The sequence below is a fragment of the Rhinatrema bivittatum genome, chromosome 15, assembly GCF_901001135.1.
Source record: "Rhinatrema bivittatum chromosome 15, aRhiBiv1.1, whole genome shotgun sequence".
In the NCBI taxonomy this organism is placed as follows: Eukaryota; Metazoa; Chordata; class Amphibia; order Gymnophiona; family Rhinatrematidae; genus Rhinatrema; species Rhinatrema bivittatum.
The window spans coordinates 65,368,489-65,388,040 of NC_042629.1; the positions used below are offsets into that span (position 1 = coordinate 65,368,489).

Here is a 19,552-nt window from a genome sequence, read left to right on the forward strand (position 1 = left end):
CAGAGACTGAAACTTGGGTCTTTTTTTTATGGAGGTGCTCCACCGCTATCAAATCAACCTAATAATTTCGGTGCATGGCCAAAACGTGCAAGAGACAGCAGGCACACACTCCAATCCACATTAGAGATATACAGAAAAGAAAAACTAATGAAGTTTCCCTAAGTCTCACTTCACTCTTACCAGGAGGCTGATGCAATAATTGTGCGCAGAAAATGGGCGGTCAGTGTTCAGTGCCCGTTTTCCTAACACATGCCCAGCCTCCTCTCCTGGGTGTGCGATACGATATTTAAATAAGGGGTCGTGCTAAAAATTAGGTGCTAGGGAAAATTTGGGTGTCCCTAGTGCCTACTTGCCATCGAGTGCACAGGAGAGGTGGCTGACAAGCAGGTTGGGAAAACGGACGCTCAATCTATGAGCACCCGTTTTCTCCCGCTACCGACATAGACACGCACAAGATACACGGCCTGGACTGTGTATCTTGTGTGTCTATTGGACATCCAGAATTTTTTATTTTTTTTTAATAAAATCTGCTTTATTTGGTTCCTCTTACTTGGTATTGCAACGAATCTATTAGGAGGAATCACAAAAAGCAGGATTTTCCTTTTTTTTCCAATGTGCCCCTGGCCGGCATAAAATTTGCCGTGTTGCACAGGTGCATTAGCCACGCAGAAAAGTTATTGGATCGCAGGGATTAGCCAGTGACCTCATCTACATGAATTTACATGTGATGAGTGCTATCAGCTAGGCGGTGATTTGGATGCGCGTTTTGGCTGCGCTAATCCCCGTAGTGGATTGGGATTATGGACGCGCGTGTTAAGCCATGCACATCGGCCCCTGTGTGATCTAACCTCTCTCTGCTCAGACCCTTTGCAGGCTGTAAGCTACCTTGGGCAGAGGGCTGTAATCATGTGATTTATCTTGCTCATCATGGTGTGCAAAGCCAGCTCTACAACAATTACTAGTAAAAAGAAAAACCACAAACATAAAGGGATTTATTACAGAACAATTACTGGTAGTTGATAAAGCTAGAACATAAGGTTTGTAAAGCAGAAAGAAACATAATTACCTATATTCATTATTCTAATGAACTACTGATCAGAAATGAGTTATTTATGGACTTTTATTTCAATAAAGTGTCCTTGCAAACAATCAGAAGACAAATCCAGAACAGAATGCAAGTCAAAACCAGGACTGCCAAACAATAAGCGAGCACAATTATGGAGCTAAAGAAAAGAAGGTAAAAGCAGCAGGATGTTTTGAAGGGTGAAGCGAAAGAGGGTGAGGGAATGGAAAGGGTAGAAACTGCAAAGAAAAGAATGTATATAAGAGGGTGAAGGAGTGGGCACATATGGACAGATTTTTGGCCAAAGGGGTGTCAAAACTGCAATCCTGGAGTGCACTAACTGGTCAGGTTTTCAAGATCTCTCCTACAAACATGCATGGAATATATTTGCATAAAGTGGAAGCACTGCATGCAAATCTCTCTCATGCATATTCACTAGGGAACTACTGAGAACCTGACCGGTCTGCAGCCCCCTAGGATTGATTTTCAACCAGAGGGTGGAAAAGAGTGAGACAGAGCCCTACTACATCTGAGGAAGGGACTTTAACTCTCCAAAGCAGGTCACAAACGAATCCAGCCCAAGGAAAAGATATCAGCTGCAGCTTGCTCACTGTCCTTTATTATTTTTTGTTAGCTTTTACACTCTGTTTTCCCATATAAATTGTTTCATTGTAAAGCCTCTTGCTACGTTATGTTATATGTTATATTTCTGAGCATCCAAAAACATCATAACAAAAACAAAAACATAACAAAAACATCATAACAACTTCTCTCCAACCAGAACTTTCAAACCCTCCTCCTCCCCCCACTTAATGATTCTTTCGGGACTTGTAATGTTTAACATCTGTTTAATTTATACATTGTTATACTTATTGCACAATTGTTAAGAAAAAAATTTAAATTTTTGTAAACCGTTAATGATGGCTTTACCGAATGACGGTATATAAAACTCAACAAATAAATAAATAAATATGTAAACTGATGGGATGTTCACGACGACTGCCGGTATATAAAACTGTTAAATAAATAAATAAATAAAATACTCACTCTGTTATGTTATCAACTAATCAACACTGGAATTGATGGTAGGCGTATTACTGGGTCTTCCCACGTGTCTTTTAAAACCTTTACAATTACTATAAAATGCCTCAGCTAGACTCTTATTAGGAACTAAGAAATGTGATGACATTACACCCGCTCTGATTTCATTGCAGTGGCTACCATTACAATCCCGAATCTATTACAAAGTATTAACCTTCATATTCAAAATAATTCATTCCAGTGATACTGGTCTGATTGGTGTGAAAGTATTAACTACACACAGCTCAGCGAGCACCAAGATCCCAAAATAAAGGACTACTGACTTTTCCAACATTACGGAGTGCACATCTGACCCAAATAAGAGACCATGTGTTTTCTATAGCAGGTCCAAAGCTTTGATACCAGATAGAAAGAGATTTAAATGTGAGCTAAAAACATGGCTGTTTAAAAGTGCATATAATCTTACTTAAAATCAGAGTGTAAGAGAACTACTGTATCAAGAAGGACGAGGGTTTATAATTTGAAGCAAGAGGAATAAAATGTAACGAGGGAGCAAGAGAATTTCAATATTTTTAAGAACGACGAGAACCCTTTGGACTGGAAGCACGAAGGACAGATGCAGTGAAACACGACTTACATTATGGTAATCAGCACATTGTATTAGCTGTTATATTATTTTCCTGTTTCATTTGATATGTTTTTAGTAAGTGGTTTAATTTGTATTGGAGCATTTCATTCGATGTGTGTTAATTTTATTCTGTGATCTTGATATGGAATGACGGAATATAAAAAAAGTGTCTAAATAAATTAATAAATTCTATGAAACCTGCGATGCAAAGGGAAAACCCCTGACAGGAAACTTCTGTTTGCTTTTTCTCAATTACTGCCACATAGCGCTTCAGGACCGAAGCAACTTTTTAAATTTTATTTCTTTTTTTTTTTTAACTGCTGCGCGATGGAGTGTAATCTGAAACCTATTGATTGACACCCCGACAGGAAATGGGCATCAAATTCCTTCGGTCAGAAATTGCTACTACGGTTAATCATTTATAAAGCTGCACAAACGTACACAGCACTGCAGCTAAGACTGTAGTCTTTACTGCTTTGATTCCCTGAAAGAGTCAGAACTCCACACTGGACCGTTTGTTTGCAGCTTCAGCACAAAAGAACCTGAAATGAAACTGAGCAGTAACAGATTTAAAAACAAAATTTAAGAAAGCAATTTTTCAGTCAACACACAATTTAGCTGTGGAATTTGGTGCCAGAGGATGTGGTCAAGGCAAGTAGGGTAGTTGGTTTAAAAAAAAAAAAAAAAAAAAGGGGGGGGGGGGGGGGCAGACTAGACTTATGCAGGATTCTGGATTTAACCTGACACAGGTAGAAGATAACCATCGAAGCTGCCAGTCACAAACTTTTAATCATCACCAGCTTCAAACTTCTATGCCTGGCAGCTGGGACAGGAATAACTGGGCAGACTGGATATGCCTTCATCTGCCGTCATCTATTGTTCCTACGTTTGATCACATGGGTACAGAACTATTCCGACTGTTTATGGCACAAAGGGCCTGTCCGCTTCAGCGACTGGGACACATCCTGGGATATTAAAATAAAAAAGCTAATAGATGTGCCGGCACCGCCAGCACCAACAACCCTCAAGTCCAGTGGATTACAGGGTGAAAATTCCACCAATGGATCCAGCATCGCACTTAGCAAAAGTCTACAGAGAGATGCTGAGCTCCACCTGCCATCTATAATGCATCAGTGCCACCGATACCCATCAACAACACAGAATTCCTTGAAGAAGCAGGCAGCAACATTAACCTGAAAGCTGTTCAGAAGAAAGAGTCACAATACTAACTTTAAAAAGAAGAAATAAAAAGAAGAAAGGCTGCCAGCCAGCAGTATGTCCATTAACTAAAATCAACGTGTGCTCAGAACGCCACCGAGTGTATCAAAACTTTAGGCCGTTTCAGTTCCATCAGCATGAAAACAAGCAGGCTCTGTCCAATGTTAGACGTGACCCTGAAACATTATCTCCTCAAGGCATTAGCGCAACTAAGGGTTCCTCTGTCTCTGATTAAAACTCTTTTATGTAACTAAGGTGCAGCATCAATGAAGTTGAAACAGTCTGAAATCCAATTTACAGAAAAAAATGAAATGGATCTCACTCACAGAGCCATCTGCTGATATTGAAACACTGATGTAAAAACATTCAGTTAAAAAATAAAAAAAATTTGAGGAAGGATAGATACCGAAAAATGCTTTGAGTTCAGTGTAAATGCTGAAACACTAGATGTCCAGGCTTCAAAAACTAGTGTATAAAATCAGGCAGAATAAAAACTACTTTCAAGACATGCCACAACTAAAGCCAGTGGAATAGTTCTGTGCCTGTGTGATCACAGAGACTGTGATAGAAATAAAACAAACGGATCTTGATTTTCCTTGGCAAAGTTATCTCTGCAACAGCTGACAAAAACCATAGTGAAGTACAATGAATAAACTAAGGTACTATGAAAATGATAGTTCTCTGGTATGATATAGTAAAGGTCTAGCTATTTTTGTGAAGTAATTTATTTAAATGAACAGATAGAGTGTTTCTATTACAATAAATGTCCAATATTAACTCCATTTTCAGTTAAGAAAGAAAAAATGCTTTAAACCTCAGTCCCCTACACTACTGAAGGGAAAACAATTCTAGCAAAACTCAATTGACACGAAAAAGCTAATGTTTCCAGCTGTCCCTAAATGGATGAAGCACAACCTCTTTTGTTCCCTCCAATATGGTCATCCAGGTAAATATTTTTAACATTCAAAAGCACTTTTTATAATAATTTACAACAAAGTCCTTTCCAAGAAAAAAACACTCACCAAAACACCCCTATTGTTCAAAAGCACTATAAGTGTCTCAGTGACAGAACCAATCACCCCCAGCCCCTGCTGGAAACACTGACACCCATCACACCCCCAGCCCCTGCCGGAGACAGACTCTCCCCACTGACACCTGACACCTGGCACCCCCCCCCCCCAGTCCCTGCTAGGGACAGATTCTCCCAGCGACACCTCCCACCACCTTCCCAGCCAGGGACAGACTCCACTGACACCTCACATTCTCTTCAGCTCCTCCTGACACCTGTCACACCCCCAGCTCCTGTCAGGGACACACTTTCCCCACTGATAACTCACATTCACCCCAACCACTGCCGGGGACAGACTCTCCTCACTGACACCTATTACACTTACAGCTCCTGCCAGGGGACAGACTCTCCTCACTGACACCTATTACACTTACAGTTCCTGCCAGGGGACAGACTCTCCTCACTGACACTTGTCACACCCCCAGCCCGGGACACATTCTCCCCACTGTCACACCCCCAGCCCCTGTTGGGAACAGACTCTCACCACTGACACCTCTCCCCCCAAGACCTCCCAGGTACAGACTCTCCCCACTGATACCTCATATTCACCACAGGTCCTGCCAGGGACAGACTCTCCCGGCTGATACTTTATTTATTTATTTATTTAAAATTATTTGTATACTGCTCCTCCAACATTCAGGATGGGTAACAATATCACAGGCATAAAAACAGTTAACTTCTATACATAACTAACAAATCAAACACAATAAAATCATAATAAAAAACATTCACACCTGTCACAATTGCAGCCCCTGCCGGTGACAGACTCTCCCCACTGACACCTGTCACAGCCCAAGCCCCTGCCAGGGACAGACACTCCTCACTGACACCTGTCACAGCTCCAGCCCCTGCCGGGGACAGACACTCCTTACTGACACCTGTCACAGTCACAGCCCCAGCCCCTGCTGGGGACAAAGTCTCCCCACTGACACCTGTCAAAGCCCCAGCCCCTGCCAGGACAGACACTCCTCACTGACACCTGTCACAGCCCCTGCCGGGGACAGACCCTCCTTACTGACACCAGTCACAGCCCCAGCCGGGGACAGAGTCTCCCCATTGACACCTGTCACAGCCCCAGCCACTGCTGGGGACAGACTCTCCCCACTGATACTTTATTTTATTTAAAATTCTTTGTATACCGCCCCTCCAACTTTCAGGATGTGTAACAATATCACAGGCAGAAAAACAGTTAACTTCTATACATAACTAACAAATCAAACATAATAAAATCATAATAAAAAAACATTCACACCTGTCACAATTGCAGCCCGTGCCGGGTACAGACTCCCCCCTCCGACACCAGTCACACCCCCAGCCTCTGCCGGGGACAGACTCTCCCCCAGCCTCTGCCGGGGACAGACTCTCCCCCCTGACACCAGTCACACCCCCAGCCTCTGCCGGGGACAGACTCTCCCCCCTGACACCAGTCACACCCCCAGCCCCTGCCAGGGAGAGATTCTCCCCCCTGACACCAGTCACGCCCCCAGCCTCTGCCGGGGACAGACTCTCCCCCCTGACACCAGTCACACCCCCAGCCCCTGCCAGGGAGAGATTCTCCCCATTGATACCTGTCACACCCCCAGCCTCTGCCGGGGACAGAGTATCCCCAGAGAAACCTACCACACCCCCTGCCGGGAGCAAACTCACTCCAATGACCCCTCTCCCCCGAGGCCCTCCTGGGGACAGACTCGCCCCACTAACGCCAGCCACACCTCCAACCTCTGCCTTACCACTCCTCCCCGGGAACAGGGCCCAAGCGTCCTCCGAAACTTACCCGCGGCTATAACGCCAGATGCTGTAGGAGCCGAAACTTCACCTGAACGTGCGGACCGTCCGCTCCATGCTCACCGGTAAGCACGGGGCCGATTCAGGAGGCAAGAGGGAACCTTCTCTTTACGTCACTGACCTTCTTCCGGACAAGGGGAAATCCACCGCCAACAGCCCATGGAACCATAGAGACTTCCGGCGTATAGATAACCCACCGGCTTGCAGGAACACTCCGTTTCAGCGGCCCCTGGAGGCGGAGCAGTGTATTGCACCCTGTATGCTGTAATATCATGCAGAAGCGTAGCCGCAGTTTGTTGCGTCCGAACCGATCATACGTCAGGCTCCGCCAGCCGAGGGAGGCAAGCGTGGTCACGTGGGTAGCGTCCTCCAATCGGCCGCCTGGACCGTGTAAGGTGGAGCAGGCGGCGGCAAGACCGGTGGTTGAGTCCTGAGGTGAGTTCGCGTAACTGCTCACCGGGAGTTTTCTCCCCGGGTCAGAGTGTGGGGTTTGGCAGGTCCTCTCTCCGTTCAGCGGCTATTGCTGCAAGCCCTCAGTAAGGGGGGGGATGTACATTTTCCAGCTTCACGTGCTTTTCCAATATCCTGTAGTCGGTTTATGGTCCCGCCTCGCGCTGTCAAGTCTTTCAATGGCGGCACGAGTGGACCGCGAGACCTTTTTATCGGTCCGAATGCATTCATGACGAGACTGGGAGGGCCGAGACCCCTTATTTCTGCTCCTCCCAGCGGAGGATTGCATGGCTAAATCACTTAATTTAAGAGAAAAATCCCCCTGAAGCTTCTGAGCTCGGGCATCTCTTTATCTTAATTGGGCTGGGATTGTGTGTTTTACAAATGTTATGTTCCTAGGGGGCTTACTTTGTAACTCTCTCTGACTGTGTAATCAAACTGAACAAAATAAATAGCCCTTTTAACCTAGAAAACTCATTCACGCTTTACATTGCTATGCAATCTGGGACTCGAGTGGTTATTTTGCATCTCTGTTTATAAAGCTGCTGCTCAGCTTAGGCCAGCGTCTATTTAACAGTTTTTATACACCGCTCTTATCAGAGAATTGTGTGGAGCGGTTTACATCATTACTTTTATAATATAAAATAAATTTTCAGTATTGTCATTTCAGCCAACGCTTGACATTTCCACTAACATTAACGTTTTCATTGCATCAAAATGACATGCATTCCATGCAAAATTAATATAACAGTTGATTAAAAACAAAAATAAACAAACATAAAAACCTATACAGTGACCAAAAATAGGACCACGTTTCACCAGTTATTCAAGTCCCAAACGCCTGTTTAAAAAGACAAGTTTTAATCTCTTTATTTTGAATTGGGAAATATTCTGTAACATCCTAATTTCTGTGGATAGGCCATTGCATCAACCTGTGTACTGAACAGGTGCATCTCAGAGGAGGCACAGCAAGAAGAGCATTTTGATAGGATTTTCATTGTCTAGTCAGCTTATATGGCTTCAGAAGCATCAAATTACTATTACTACTTAACATTTCTATAGAACCACTCTGTGTATACAGCGCTGCACAAACAACACGTAAGAGATAATCTCTGCTTAATAGAGTTTACAGTCTAATCAAGACAGAGGAGATTTTAAGGCAGCCTCAAAACGGTGGGTTTTTAGATGGGATTTAAATAAGGCGAGAAGGGAAGCATGATGTACCAGTTCATGGAGTCTAATCCAAATGTATGCTGCAGCCAGGTGGAAAGCATGGAGTCTGGAATTGGTGGTATAGGAGAAGGGCATAGATAGGACCTGACAAACAAAAAGATTTTTCTGTTGATAAACAAGCTGTATAGCTATGATAATTGGGGGTAACATCATCTGGTGGCACTGAATGAACATCTCTCCAAGCTTGTAGAGCTTTGAGCTCTACTGAGCATGTGCTGGAACTTCCACACAGGTGTTGCCTCTGGAGCCTCCATAGCCTGTTCCAGAGCTAATTAGCCATGGAGTCATCTCTAGGGAAGATGGTGGGTCATGGCTAATTCATCCTGTTATCTAGGGAAAACACCTTAAACAAATTTGCTTTTCTCAGCATTAAGACAGGTTAATCCACGATCAGTGGGTTATGCACTTCTACCAGCAGATGGAGATCGCTTCTCCTATGGTGATACTTTATGGTCCCTCAGTTGAGTTCTCCTGCCAGGGATAGATTCACCCACTGACACCTCTCTCCCCCACCTAAGCCAAGGACAGACTCTCTCCACTGACACCTCCCCAGCCCCTTCTGAGGACAGACTCTCCCCACTGACACCTGCCAATGGGGCATTCAGTGCTTCCCTAGCTCATCTTTTGGCCATATGAGTCCTCTCCATTGCCATCCCCATGGAGTTTGTTGTGCAACACAATGGGGTAGATTTTCTAAAAGTGCGCCCGCGTGTACTTTTGTTCGCGCACCAGGCGCAAACAAAAGTACGCCGGATTTTATAAGATACGCGCAAGGGGGTGCACATTTGTGCAACTTGTGCGCGCCGAACCCTGCGCGCCCCCCACACCTTCCCCTACCTAACCCCCCCCCCCCCACCTGTGTTTTAAAAGTTACGCCTGCCAGAAGCAGGCGTAACTCGCGCGCACCAGCGGGCTGCTGGCACGCAATTCCCCAGCCCGGGACCAGTTTCGGAGGCCTCGGCTACACCCCCGGGCTGGCACCACGCCCCCCCAGAATGCCCTGAATGTCGCATCGGCCCCAACACACCCCCAGGAAAGCCCCAGGACTTACGCGCGTCCCGGGGCTTGCTCGGCACGCATAGGGGGGGGGGGGGTTTAAAGGGTTATACACATAACATGCACGTAACCCTTTTAAAATCTACCCCAATATTTTTGTTAATGAATGTGTGCTTTTGGCTTGACAAGATTGGGAAACACTGTGATTGTGGAAGCCACATTTGACCACTAGGTGTCACACCTGGGCAATAACCATGGCTCCTGCTCCACCCCACTCCAGGGATGTATTATTATTATTACATACTTGATTAATCGCATATCCTACAGTTGTAAATTAGTTTCTTCATTATTAGTTGTGATGCTAACCTATAAATACTAATTTTCCTTTTTCAGGTTTTTCTTGGCAGGTGACAACATGGTTCATCTCAGTGAGTAGCTTCTGTAGCAGTTTTATAAAATGTATTTTTTACAATAAACTGTATTTTGTGCTAAACCAATAATACTATAATATGATCACATTAAAAAAAAAAAAAGAAATCTGTTACTTCACAGTGTTTTGTGACAACCTAATATCTCTGATCTTGTGCAGAAAGCTCCTATATTGAACATTCCCCTGAGTAATAAACGGCCATTTCTGCGTTGTTTAAGAATGCCTTGTAATTAATTATTGCTTTGAGGGTCTGTCTTAAGGAAGTATCTCAGATACTATTTTAAGTGTGAATATCAACTTCTGAGAAGTTCTTTATAGAAATGAAATAGTGGTAAATTTAATGGATTGCTGACCTCTTTTAAATTCTTATTGTACATACAGAGAAGTCCCTATAATTGTTATGCTGCTTTGCTGTATGGTGTATAGGAGGATGCCCAAAAGCTCATGGAACATCTGATGTATTTTATAACTTGCTTGATACATTGCACTTCTACAGCTAGTATCATGTGTTATGACATGAGCTTAGAAGTGGTAGCATGTATATTTGTTATCGTATTACATTTGTTTAATATTTTTACTGTGTGATATGCTGTTGTACTCCACTTAACATGATGCTTATTGCTATAGACGGAATAGAATTTTATTTAAATAAAATGTTCTATTGTAGGTTGAACTAATCATTAAAGGGGCAATACACCCTATTGTGTATTGAAAAGCTATTTTTCCTAAATCTTCGTTCCCCGTACGTACCCAGATCAGTCAAGACTCTTGGGTTTTGCATGCCTGCCAGCAGATGGAGACAGAGAAGGTTTAAATTGATACTGCTACATAACCTATATGTCTCCTGCATTTCCTCAGTATTTCTCTTTCCCTGTACGTACCCAGATAAGTCCAGACTCCTGGTTTTTGCCTCCCTTCCAGCAGATGGAGACAGAGAAAGTTTCACAGGCACAGCCTCTTAAACCGGTGTGCCACCTGCATCTCCTCAGTATTTCTTTGTCTTCAGCAGATGGAGGTGGTGCAAAACCTGAGGTTCTGTACCCTAGTTTAAAAAAAAAAAAAGTAAAGAAATACTAGGGACTTAGGTGTTCTTGGACTTTGTTCAGACTTTCCTCCAGGGAGGGCTGGCAGGTCCTGGTGGGACCATCCCTCCTGGTAGGTTAAAGATGAGCAGCGGTTGGGGACCTCAGATTTGCTCTTTCGGATATGCCAGGGTTGACAGGCGGTAGTCCGGCTTCCCTCCCCCTCAGCGAGGATCGTGGGAAGCCTCTGCCACCCTTCTTCAGGGAAGTAAACTTTTTTTCTTTTTCTTTCTTGTTAGTAAAGTTTCAACAAAACAAAAAATAAAAGTAAGAAAAGAAGCGAGGCTTGTTTTTTTTCCAGTGTTTGTCCCGTTGCTGGGGACAAACAAAGGCAGGGCGCTCAGTCTGAGTCGGTCCCGCAGCTCCCGATCCTGTTCGTTGTTTTCGGTGTCTGCCGTATGGTTAGGTGCGCCGGGCCACGTTGCATGCGAGTCGCTACTCCGTGTGTGTGGGGGGCACTGCTCGCGGTTCTCCACGGGCAAACAATGCTCTTGCCTCCTCTGTGGTGGTGGTGGTGGTGGTGGTGGTGGGGGGGGGGGGGGGGGGGTGTAATCTGTAGCAGTGTCATCTAAGCAGTGCGGCCCTGGCAGGTCACGGGCTGCTGTGGAGGGAAGCCCCAACCCATTCCTGATAATCGCAGGAGCGGCGGCCATCTTGAAAACTTTCACAGCTGTGGAGGAGAGAGGGGGAAGGGATCTCCTGCTAGTGCGGTCACTGGCCGATTCTAGCCCTAGAGGAGCAGTCAGGAGGGGATCCCAAACCCCTGGAAGGGGGGATTTGTGTGGTTCTTTTCAATTTTCTCCAGATTTTATTCTTATTGCACAAAACATATCTGGCCAGTCAGGCCGAGCCAAGGTGCCCAGGTTGTCAGGGATGCTGAGGGTCACATAGGATCCATAAGGTTAGAGATCCGGCGATGCAGGGGACTGCAGATGAATTTTCCTCGGAGGAGTCCAACCAGGGTTTGCTCTTGGGAGATGGCCCCCTCGGTGTCTCTTTTCCCAGCAGTGGTCTGGATCAGGAGGGAGAGCCTGGAAAGATTCCAGCCGTGGAAGGAGACAATCCTAAGGTCGTTCGCCTCTTTCAGAGGGAAGAGCTAGGTCCTATGATTCCACACGTCCTGACAGAGTTGGAAATAGCGGTTCCGCAGGAGGAGCCGGACCAGGACACCATGAATCCGGTCATGGCTGGTTTGAGGGGGCCCAGCCAGAACCTTTCCTTTCCATAGGATGGTCAAACAATTGATGATCAGGGAGTGGGAAACTCCAGAAACTGGTCTTAAGGTTAGTAGGGCTACGGATAAGCTTTATCCTTTACCTGAGGAGACCCTGGAGTTCTTGAGGGTGCTGAAGGTGGATGCTTCCGTGTTGGTAGTTACTAAGAGAGCCACCATGCCAGTGGCTGGTGCAGCTGCTCTGAAAGATCAGCAGAAAAGGAAGCGCAGGGTGCACCTCAAAAAGATTTTTGAAGTCTTTGCTCTGGGTTTCTGTGCTGCAGTGTGCAGCAATTTTATGCTTCGGGCAAACCTGAGGTGGGTGCAGCAGTTAGAGTGCCAGGGATCTCTCACCTTAGGAATCCTAGCAGGCAGAGCGATTAGAAGCAGCGGTAGCCTAAGGAGCTAACGCTTTATATGATCTTATTCGCATCTCTTCTAGGACAGTGGTCCCTGCGGTATCCCCTAGGAGACTCTTGTGGTTGTGAAACTGTTTGGCAGACGTTTGATGGAAGGCATAGCTTGGGAGGCTCCCTTTTAAGAGCACGCTCCTTTTTGGAGAAGACTTGGAGCAGTTGATAAAGCAGCTCAGAGATAAGGTGCACAAGCTACCAGAAGACAAACCTAAAGGGCCAAAAAGGTCTTCTGCTGGTTCACTCTCGCTTTCGAGGTCACAGACGTTTCACTCAGAGCAGGGCTCCGGGTGCAGGCCAGAGGCAGACCTCGGGGAGGTTTTAGTCCTGGTCCTAGTCCTTTCGTGGACGCAGAGCGAACTGAGACAGCTCCAGCCAAGGGCCTAATGGAGCCATATCCGCACAATGAAGCGAGGCCCACCCACTCCTCACCCCGGATAATCAGGGGTCGGTTGACTTTTTTTTTTTTTTTTTTTTTTTTTTTTTTTTACAAGGAGTGGGTCAAGATCACGTTGGACCAGTGGTTTCTAAGCGTGATAGAACAAGGCTGCACTTTAGAATTTGCTCGGCTGCTAAGAAGCCTGTTCATGGTATCTCCCTGTGTTTCACCAGCAAAGAAACTTATCATCCAAAGGCTAAGAATGCTGGGGGCCATTGTTCCCGTCCCCCAGGAGGAGAGGGGGATGGGAAGATATGCCTTTTATTTTGTGGTGTCGAAGAAGGAAGGGTCATTTCGTCTGATCCTAGACCTGAAGAAGGTGAACGTGGCTCTCAAAGTTCCTTGTTTCAGGATGGAGACTCTCAGGTTTGTCATAGTGGCAGTGCAAAATAGGGAGTTTTTGGCTTCCCTGGATCTAACGGAAGCGATTCTGAACATTGGGATTTGCTGGAATCATCAGAGATACCTCAGGTTCATGATCCTCGGGAAGCATTTTCAGTTTTGCGCTCTCCCCTTCGGTCTAGCCACTGCTCCGAGGACTTTTATCAAGGTAATGGTGGTGGTAACGGCAGCCTTCAGAAAGGAAGGAGTGCTGGTTCATTCATATCTGGACAATTGGCTCTTTCGAGCAAAGTCTGAGGACCTTTGCAGACAGGCAGTGGAAGTGGTCTTGCAACGCTTGAGATCCTTGGGTTGGATTGTGAACCTGGCCAAGAGCCGCCTTTTGCCTTCACAGGTTCTGGAATTCTTGGGCACGCATTTCGATACCCATATGGGCAAGGTCTTCCTTACGGAGGAGCGGATTCTCAAGCTACAAGTGCAAGTTCGGAACCTGTTGGAGATGCCTGGGGTCTGGGATTACTTGCAGGTCCTCTGTTCCTTGGCCTTGACTTTGGAGCTGGTCCTGTGGGCATTTGCTCATATGAGACCACTACAGAAAGCATTGCTATCCCGGTAGGATCGATTTCAGAGTAGTTTCATTTTCTGCTACCGCTTACAGAGTACGCCAGGTCCAGTCTTTTGTGGTGGTTTTGCCAGGATTTTGTGCAGTGGGGCGGACCTCGAGGTGACTCAATGTATGATGGTGACCACCGACACCTGTCTCACTCGTTGGGGGGCTCTATCTGTATACTGTAATAATTCTGATTAATCCTGAAGAATGGCACAGGATTTAGTCCTTTTATGAAGTGTTATAAATTTACTAGCGATTTTCCTTGTCCTCTGCTCGTTCTGGGGGATATAGTAGAGTTAATTAGTTGAACATTTTGTTAGTATGCTTGGGTACTCGTTACTACAGAGGAGATGCAGGTAGCACACCAGTTTAAGAGGTGGTGCCTGTGAAACTTTCTCTGTCTCCATCTGCTGGAAGGGAGGCAAAACCCAGGAGTCTGGACTGATCTGTGGTACTACAGGAACGAAAATTGGCAGGTAAGAACCAATTTTCTTGTCTCCTCAGATAGTAGATGGTGCAAAACCTGTTTAATTTTTTTTTTTTAGAAGATACGAGCCTTCCTCCCAAAGGTTGATGGGTCCTGGAGGGACCATCCCTATTGGTTGAGATGGACGAGCCGAGGGTTGGTGACCCTTGTGTATGAAGTTAGCAAGTAGCACATTTAAGACTAATCGGAGAAAATTCTTTTTCATTCAATGCACAATTAAGCTCTGGAATTTGTTGCCAGAGGATGTGGTTAGTGCAGTTAGTATAGCTGGGTCTAAGAAAGGTTTGGAGAAGTTCTTGGAGAAGTCCATTAACTGCTATTAATCAAGTTTACTTAGGGATTAGCCACTGCTATTAATTGCATCAATAGCATGGGATCTTCTTAGTGTTTGGGTAATTGCCAGGTTCTTGTGGCCTGGTTTTGGCCTCTGTTGGAAACAGGATGCTGGGCTTGATGGACCTTGGTCTGACCCAGCATGGCAATTTCTTATGTTCTTATGCTCGATCCTTGCGTCCGAGGAGTGTAAATATGGTGGTCCAGATCCTTCCCCTTCATGAGGTTGCTGAGGCTGCTGCAGGCTCGGGACAGCTGGTTTTTAGCTGTCCCTTTTTATTACACCTAGCAGTATTGGAAGGCTGCCATTCACTTTTTAAGACACTATTTGTATACAAAAATATAGCAATATACTAGGGAATATCACAGGTTCTTAGTAAATCCACCCTAATAAGACTTATGTACTCTGGCATACATGGCGGATGGCCTCCAATCTGGCAGGACTAGAGGGAGAGTGGGACATCTAGATGTTGATTACCAGGCTTTTGTTTTTCCCTCTTTCAGCGCCTCTCCTTTTGAAGAATTACCACGGAGGGCATGTCGCTATCCGTCTGGCTCTCGGTGGCTGCACTAACAGGCCCTTCTATCGCATTGTAGCCGCATATAATAAGCGAGCCCGGGACGGCAAATATTTGGAGCAGCTTGGCTCATATGATCCCATGCCAAATGTCTATAATGAAAAGCTCGTCAGCTTAAATATTGAGAAGATCAAGTATTGGATTGGCAGTGGAGCACATACCACAAAGCCAGTGGCAAAACTTCTAGGTGATTCCTATTTTGCAGTTTTGTTTTCACTATAATGTATTTTGAAATGTACTTTTGTAATTTAAGTTGCTTTGAATCCTTTGAGAAAAGCATGATACAAATATGAAATGAAATATATTTATTTTATATCAAGTTTATTTTTAGTGAAACTATGATGATTTGAGTATTACGTTCTGTAAAGCGAAAATTTAGTAAGATACTAGTTTTTAATAGCTTACTTTTGTAAGTTAGTTAAAATTGCACTTCACTGTAGCTGCCTTAAAAATCAATTTTTTTTAAATACATTCCCATACTTTGATATTTTTTAAGCTATACACTTTTTTAAAACTTTTCTCTTTTTTTTTTTTTATTATACTTGTAGGGTGAGCCTTACCATTAACTAATAGCTCTATTGCAGGTGGCACTTTTAACACCCTACTGAGTGACTCCTTAGGGAGTTTATACGTTTATAGCAAGGTTTCTCAACCCTGTCCTGGAAGCACATCTAGCTGGTCAGGTTTTCATGATTTTTCACAATGAATGTGGATGAGAGATTTGCATGCACTAGGTCTCCAATGCATGCAAATCTAATTTGTGCATATTTCATTATGGATATACTAAAAACCAGACCAGCTAGGTGTGCCTCCAGGAGAGGATTGAGAAACAGTGTCCTACAGCTGCTCCACAATAAGAGCCTGCAGTAGAGTTCCAGGGAAGGCACCCTGCAACTGAAAACCAAAAATCCTCTTTTTACCCTTAAGGCGTTTCCTCATCTGTGTGTTTAATGCCATGTTTGCAGTGCATACCCAAGGATATAAAATATTTTGGAATGGAATTTTCCTTCCTTTTTTAGTCCATAGATGTAAAGTTGTCAACTGCCTTTAACTGATCAATAATAAAGCGGTTTGACAGGCTACAAATCCTTCAAAATTGCTCATTATAAAAAACAAAAATCCTAAAGAAAATACTTTCCCAGGAAAAAAAATGTTCATAGAAGCTCTTGAATGGTGAATTTTGTTTTTCTAGAAAGGTATGTTTTGCTTTTTTTAAATTCATTTTCATTTTTGATTATGTAACTTTTTTAACCACCATAGTGGTTGATTGATTTAATACTTATTGAATCCTAAGGGATCAATATAGCTAGTTCTTGTATGAGATTTTTGATGGATATTTATCTTAGTCTAATATTTTCTTCTAATGCAGAACAATTTTGAAAACCTTACTGTGCCAAGCCCATTTTCTAAGTTGATTTGACATTTGTCTTTGTAGGAATATTGCACCAGTGCTGAACACCTGGTTGCTTTTGCCATGTCTGTCTACACAGATGTTGGTGGCCCTCCATGTGCACGTATTTGCCTCCTTTATGTTAATGCTATAAGCATATACGTCTCTCACTTGTTTTTAGTCTGCATCAGCTGTCCATTACTATTTTTTTTTTCTTATTGGCCTAACATCTGAGAGACTGCCATCAGGTGCATGTTGCCTGAATGCAATAGTTTTACTTCTGGCTATTTAGGAAGTATGGTAGCAACTGCTTAGAGTGCAGCTTTTCTGTAGGCAGATTTCTGTATGGTTATGTATTTGCTGTATTGGATTAATCGTGTTAATTCAAATTGAAAGTACTGTTTTTAAACAAACATTTCCTGTTTGACATTGTGTTTAAACAAGTAATAAATGGAGCATCACCTGTTCTATTATTAGGTGAAAAAAAAGTACATGCACTTATGTGATTGTGGAATTTTACTCACTTTTTTAGGTCTTTCTGGATTTTTCCCATTACACCCAATGACAATCACGCATGCAGAAAGATTAAGAAAGAAGAAAGAACGTGATTCACTGAGAGCTTCCAGAGAAGAAAATGAAGATGGTCAAGAGCAAGGGCAGATTGTGCAGTAAAGTGCTCGTATGCACAAATGAGCCAAAATTTTCACGCACTTAATTGCCAGTGAAGTGATGTGACATTATTAGAATTGTAACATTACTAGAGTATCAGTACCACTGTGAGCAGGCAGTGGATAAACTGAAAATAAAAACTAGAGAATATATGTGGGTAGCTATTTCTCCTCCAGAAATTGTTCTAAAAGGACCACGACAGCACAAATAAACTTGGTTCTTCTCTTTATCTTTCAAATCATGCTCTTGTGCTTCAAATCACAGCATGATTCAGCCAAACAGGACGCTCCAAAAGAGAGTGAGTGAGGGCAACCAGCACACCCTACCACGTCTGAAGCACAAAACTGAGCAGGCTTGCAGCAGGGTTCAGATACAGCCTTTTACAAATGTAGTACAGGACTAAGCTATAAAGGGCATAATAAATACATTGACACTTTCTCATTTTTGTCCCTGAATTGCACAGCTTAGAACAGAATGTGTTCCCTAATGTCTATTTTCTTTTCAAGTTTTACATCTGCTCCAGGTTTCCACTAGTGAACAAGTGATGTTTTGTAATAGAGGGTAAGGTATCCTCTGGTTGTTAGAACAATAAGCTGTGATGGAGGAGAGCTCACAATATTTGAGTTTGGGTCTGTCTTCTAACTGTGAACTTGGACAAGCGTATTTAATCGTAATCGGATAGTAATGCCATCATTACTGGTTCTCACCTAGTGAGGGTGGCCTTCATTTTTTGACCTGCATTTCTCTATAGGGATGGGAGAAAACACTTGTTCTCTTCTGAAGAAACTTGTAAAAATCCTGCACCAAAATCGGCAGCAATACCTGATCAAAATGATGTGGATTGCCAGAAAATTACAGACTTCCACTGCAAAGAAATAACCCCATAAGCAATAATGGATATTCCGACTGCATGATCCATACAAGGACTTTATTGTATTGCTAATTGTTTATTTTTTTAGTAGTTAAGATTTACTGGTTAGGGCAGTGGGCTGCGAAATAGAGTTCAAATCTGCATTTCCCCTTGCGACCTTGCCTTGTGACCTTGGATAAATCGCCTTATCTGCTGTTGCCTAAAGTACTCACTTTGTGGCAGGAATTTAATTTACCTGAATTCTAAAATTCCTATGAGCCACCTTGAGCATTATTCAAAAAGAAGGGCTAAAAATCCAAATTATTATTTTGATAATTGTATTGGAGTCTGTGGGTTACTTTGGCCGATTTCTTTTTTTATATTGCTAAAATTGGTAGATACAGGTCCTTTCCTTAGCTTACTATACACATTTGTAACTTACTGGAAAATCATTATGATGGCATGTTAGTGAAGCTGTTAACATTTAGCTTAAAAAAAAAGAAAAACACAATTATGGTGTGTCATGTACAATTTAAAAATATACTTTAGACTGTTTTGCATCTGGGATTTGTTTTTCTGTGAATAGTGATTAATTAGTTTTTCTGTTCATTTGTTAGTGTATAATGTAAATATATTAGATGAGTTAGAAAACAAAAAATACAAATCCCCACTGGTTTAATATGGAAGGCATTTTAGTGGCTGTGGAATATTGGTGAGCGTTCCATTCCATAAGCTGTCTCCTCATCCCCTCCAGCAGCTTGGCTATGAGTAAGACAAGCAGACCAAGAAAAAAGCTGCAGCAGCTGGTGAAGAATGACTTCTCCCAACAGTTCCCAAGCCATATTATCCCCAGTCTGGCAACGCACAGTTACACGTTTTTGGTGGTTTCCTATCCAAAATTATAATCTAGCTAACTGAAAGACCACTCACAAATAAAGAGACTATCATTTTAAAATCATGCTTAAAGAAGAGACCTAGTTCAGAAGCCCAAAGTTCTCGTGCGGCCAAGCAAGCACCAGAGCATCAACCCCCTCTGCTCCATGCTCTTCTGAGATTGTAAAAACGTGGGGCTTTGGCATTCCTCTGAGTAACATTCAAATCCAAGTGAGGCCTGCCCCATCTGCGAGAGATGAGGTCCATTGCGTTGCTCGACATCTCCTATTCTCCAGGATCCAGTTGTTGCCGGCTGAGAAAGTCTGCTTGCACATTGTTGGACCCCACTATGTGCGAAGT

General features: G+C 43.7%; 2 protein-coding genes across 4 annotated transcripts in view; one reads left to right on the forward strand and one right to left on the reverse strand.

Moving 5' to 3' along the window:
- VPS13D (vacuolar protein sorting 13 homolog D) overlaps positions 1–6,961 on the reverse strand; it is a 273,597-nt gene extending 266,636 nt beyond the window's left edge. For 2 of the 3 annotated variants that reach the window (XM_029578385.1, XM_029578384.1), the window contains exon 1: positions 6,794–6,952. The gene's annotated coding sequence lies outside the window, so the exon portion shown is untranslated. Of the gene's footprint in view, positions 1–6,793 lie in introns of all 3 variants that reach the window. The other variant, XM_029578386.1, reaches the window with a different exon arrangement.
- Positions 6,962–7,090: 129 nt separating this feature from the next.
- MRPS16 (mitochondrial ribosomal protein S16) lies at positions 7,091–18,898 on the forward strand. Its single transcript, XM_029578387.1, has 4 exons — positions 7,091–7,239; positions 9,877–9,911; positions 15,337–15,597; positions 17,333–18,898. The coding sequence occupies exons 2-4, from the start codon at positions 9,899–9,901 to the stop codon at positions 17,470–17,472; spliced, it is 414 nt and encodes a 137-aa protein (XP_029434247.1). The 5' UTR covers positions 7,091–7,239; positions 9,877–9,898; the 3' UTR covers positions 17,473–18,898.
- The last annotated feature ends 654 nt before the right edge of the window (positions 18,899–19,552 follow it).

Bases quoted from the DNA above. Each gene is read 5' to 3' on its own strand.
- MRPS16 (XM_029578387.1), top strand. The intron at 15,598-17,332 runs GTGATTCCTATT...TCACTTTTTTAG, and splicing joins GCCAGTGGCAAAACTTCTAG to GTCTTTCTGGATTTTTCCCA.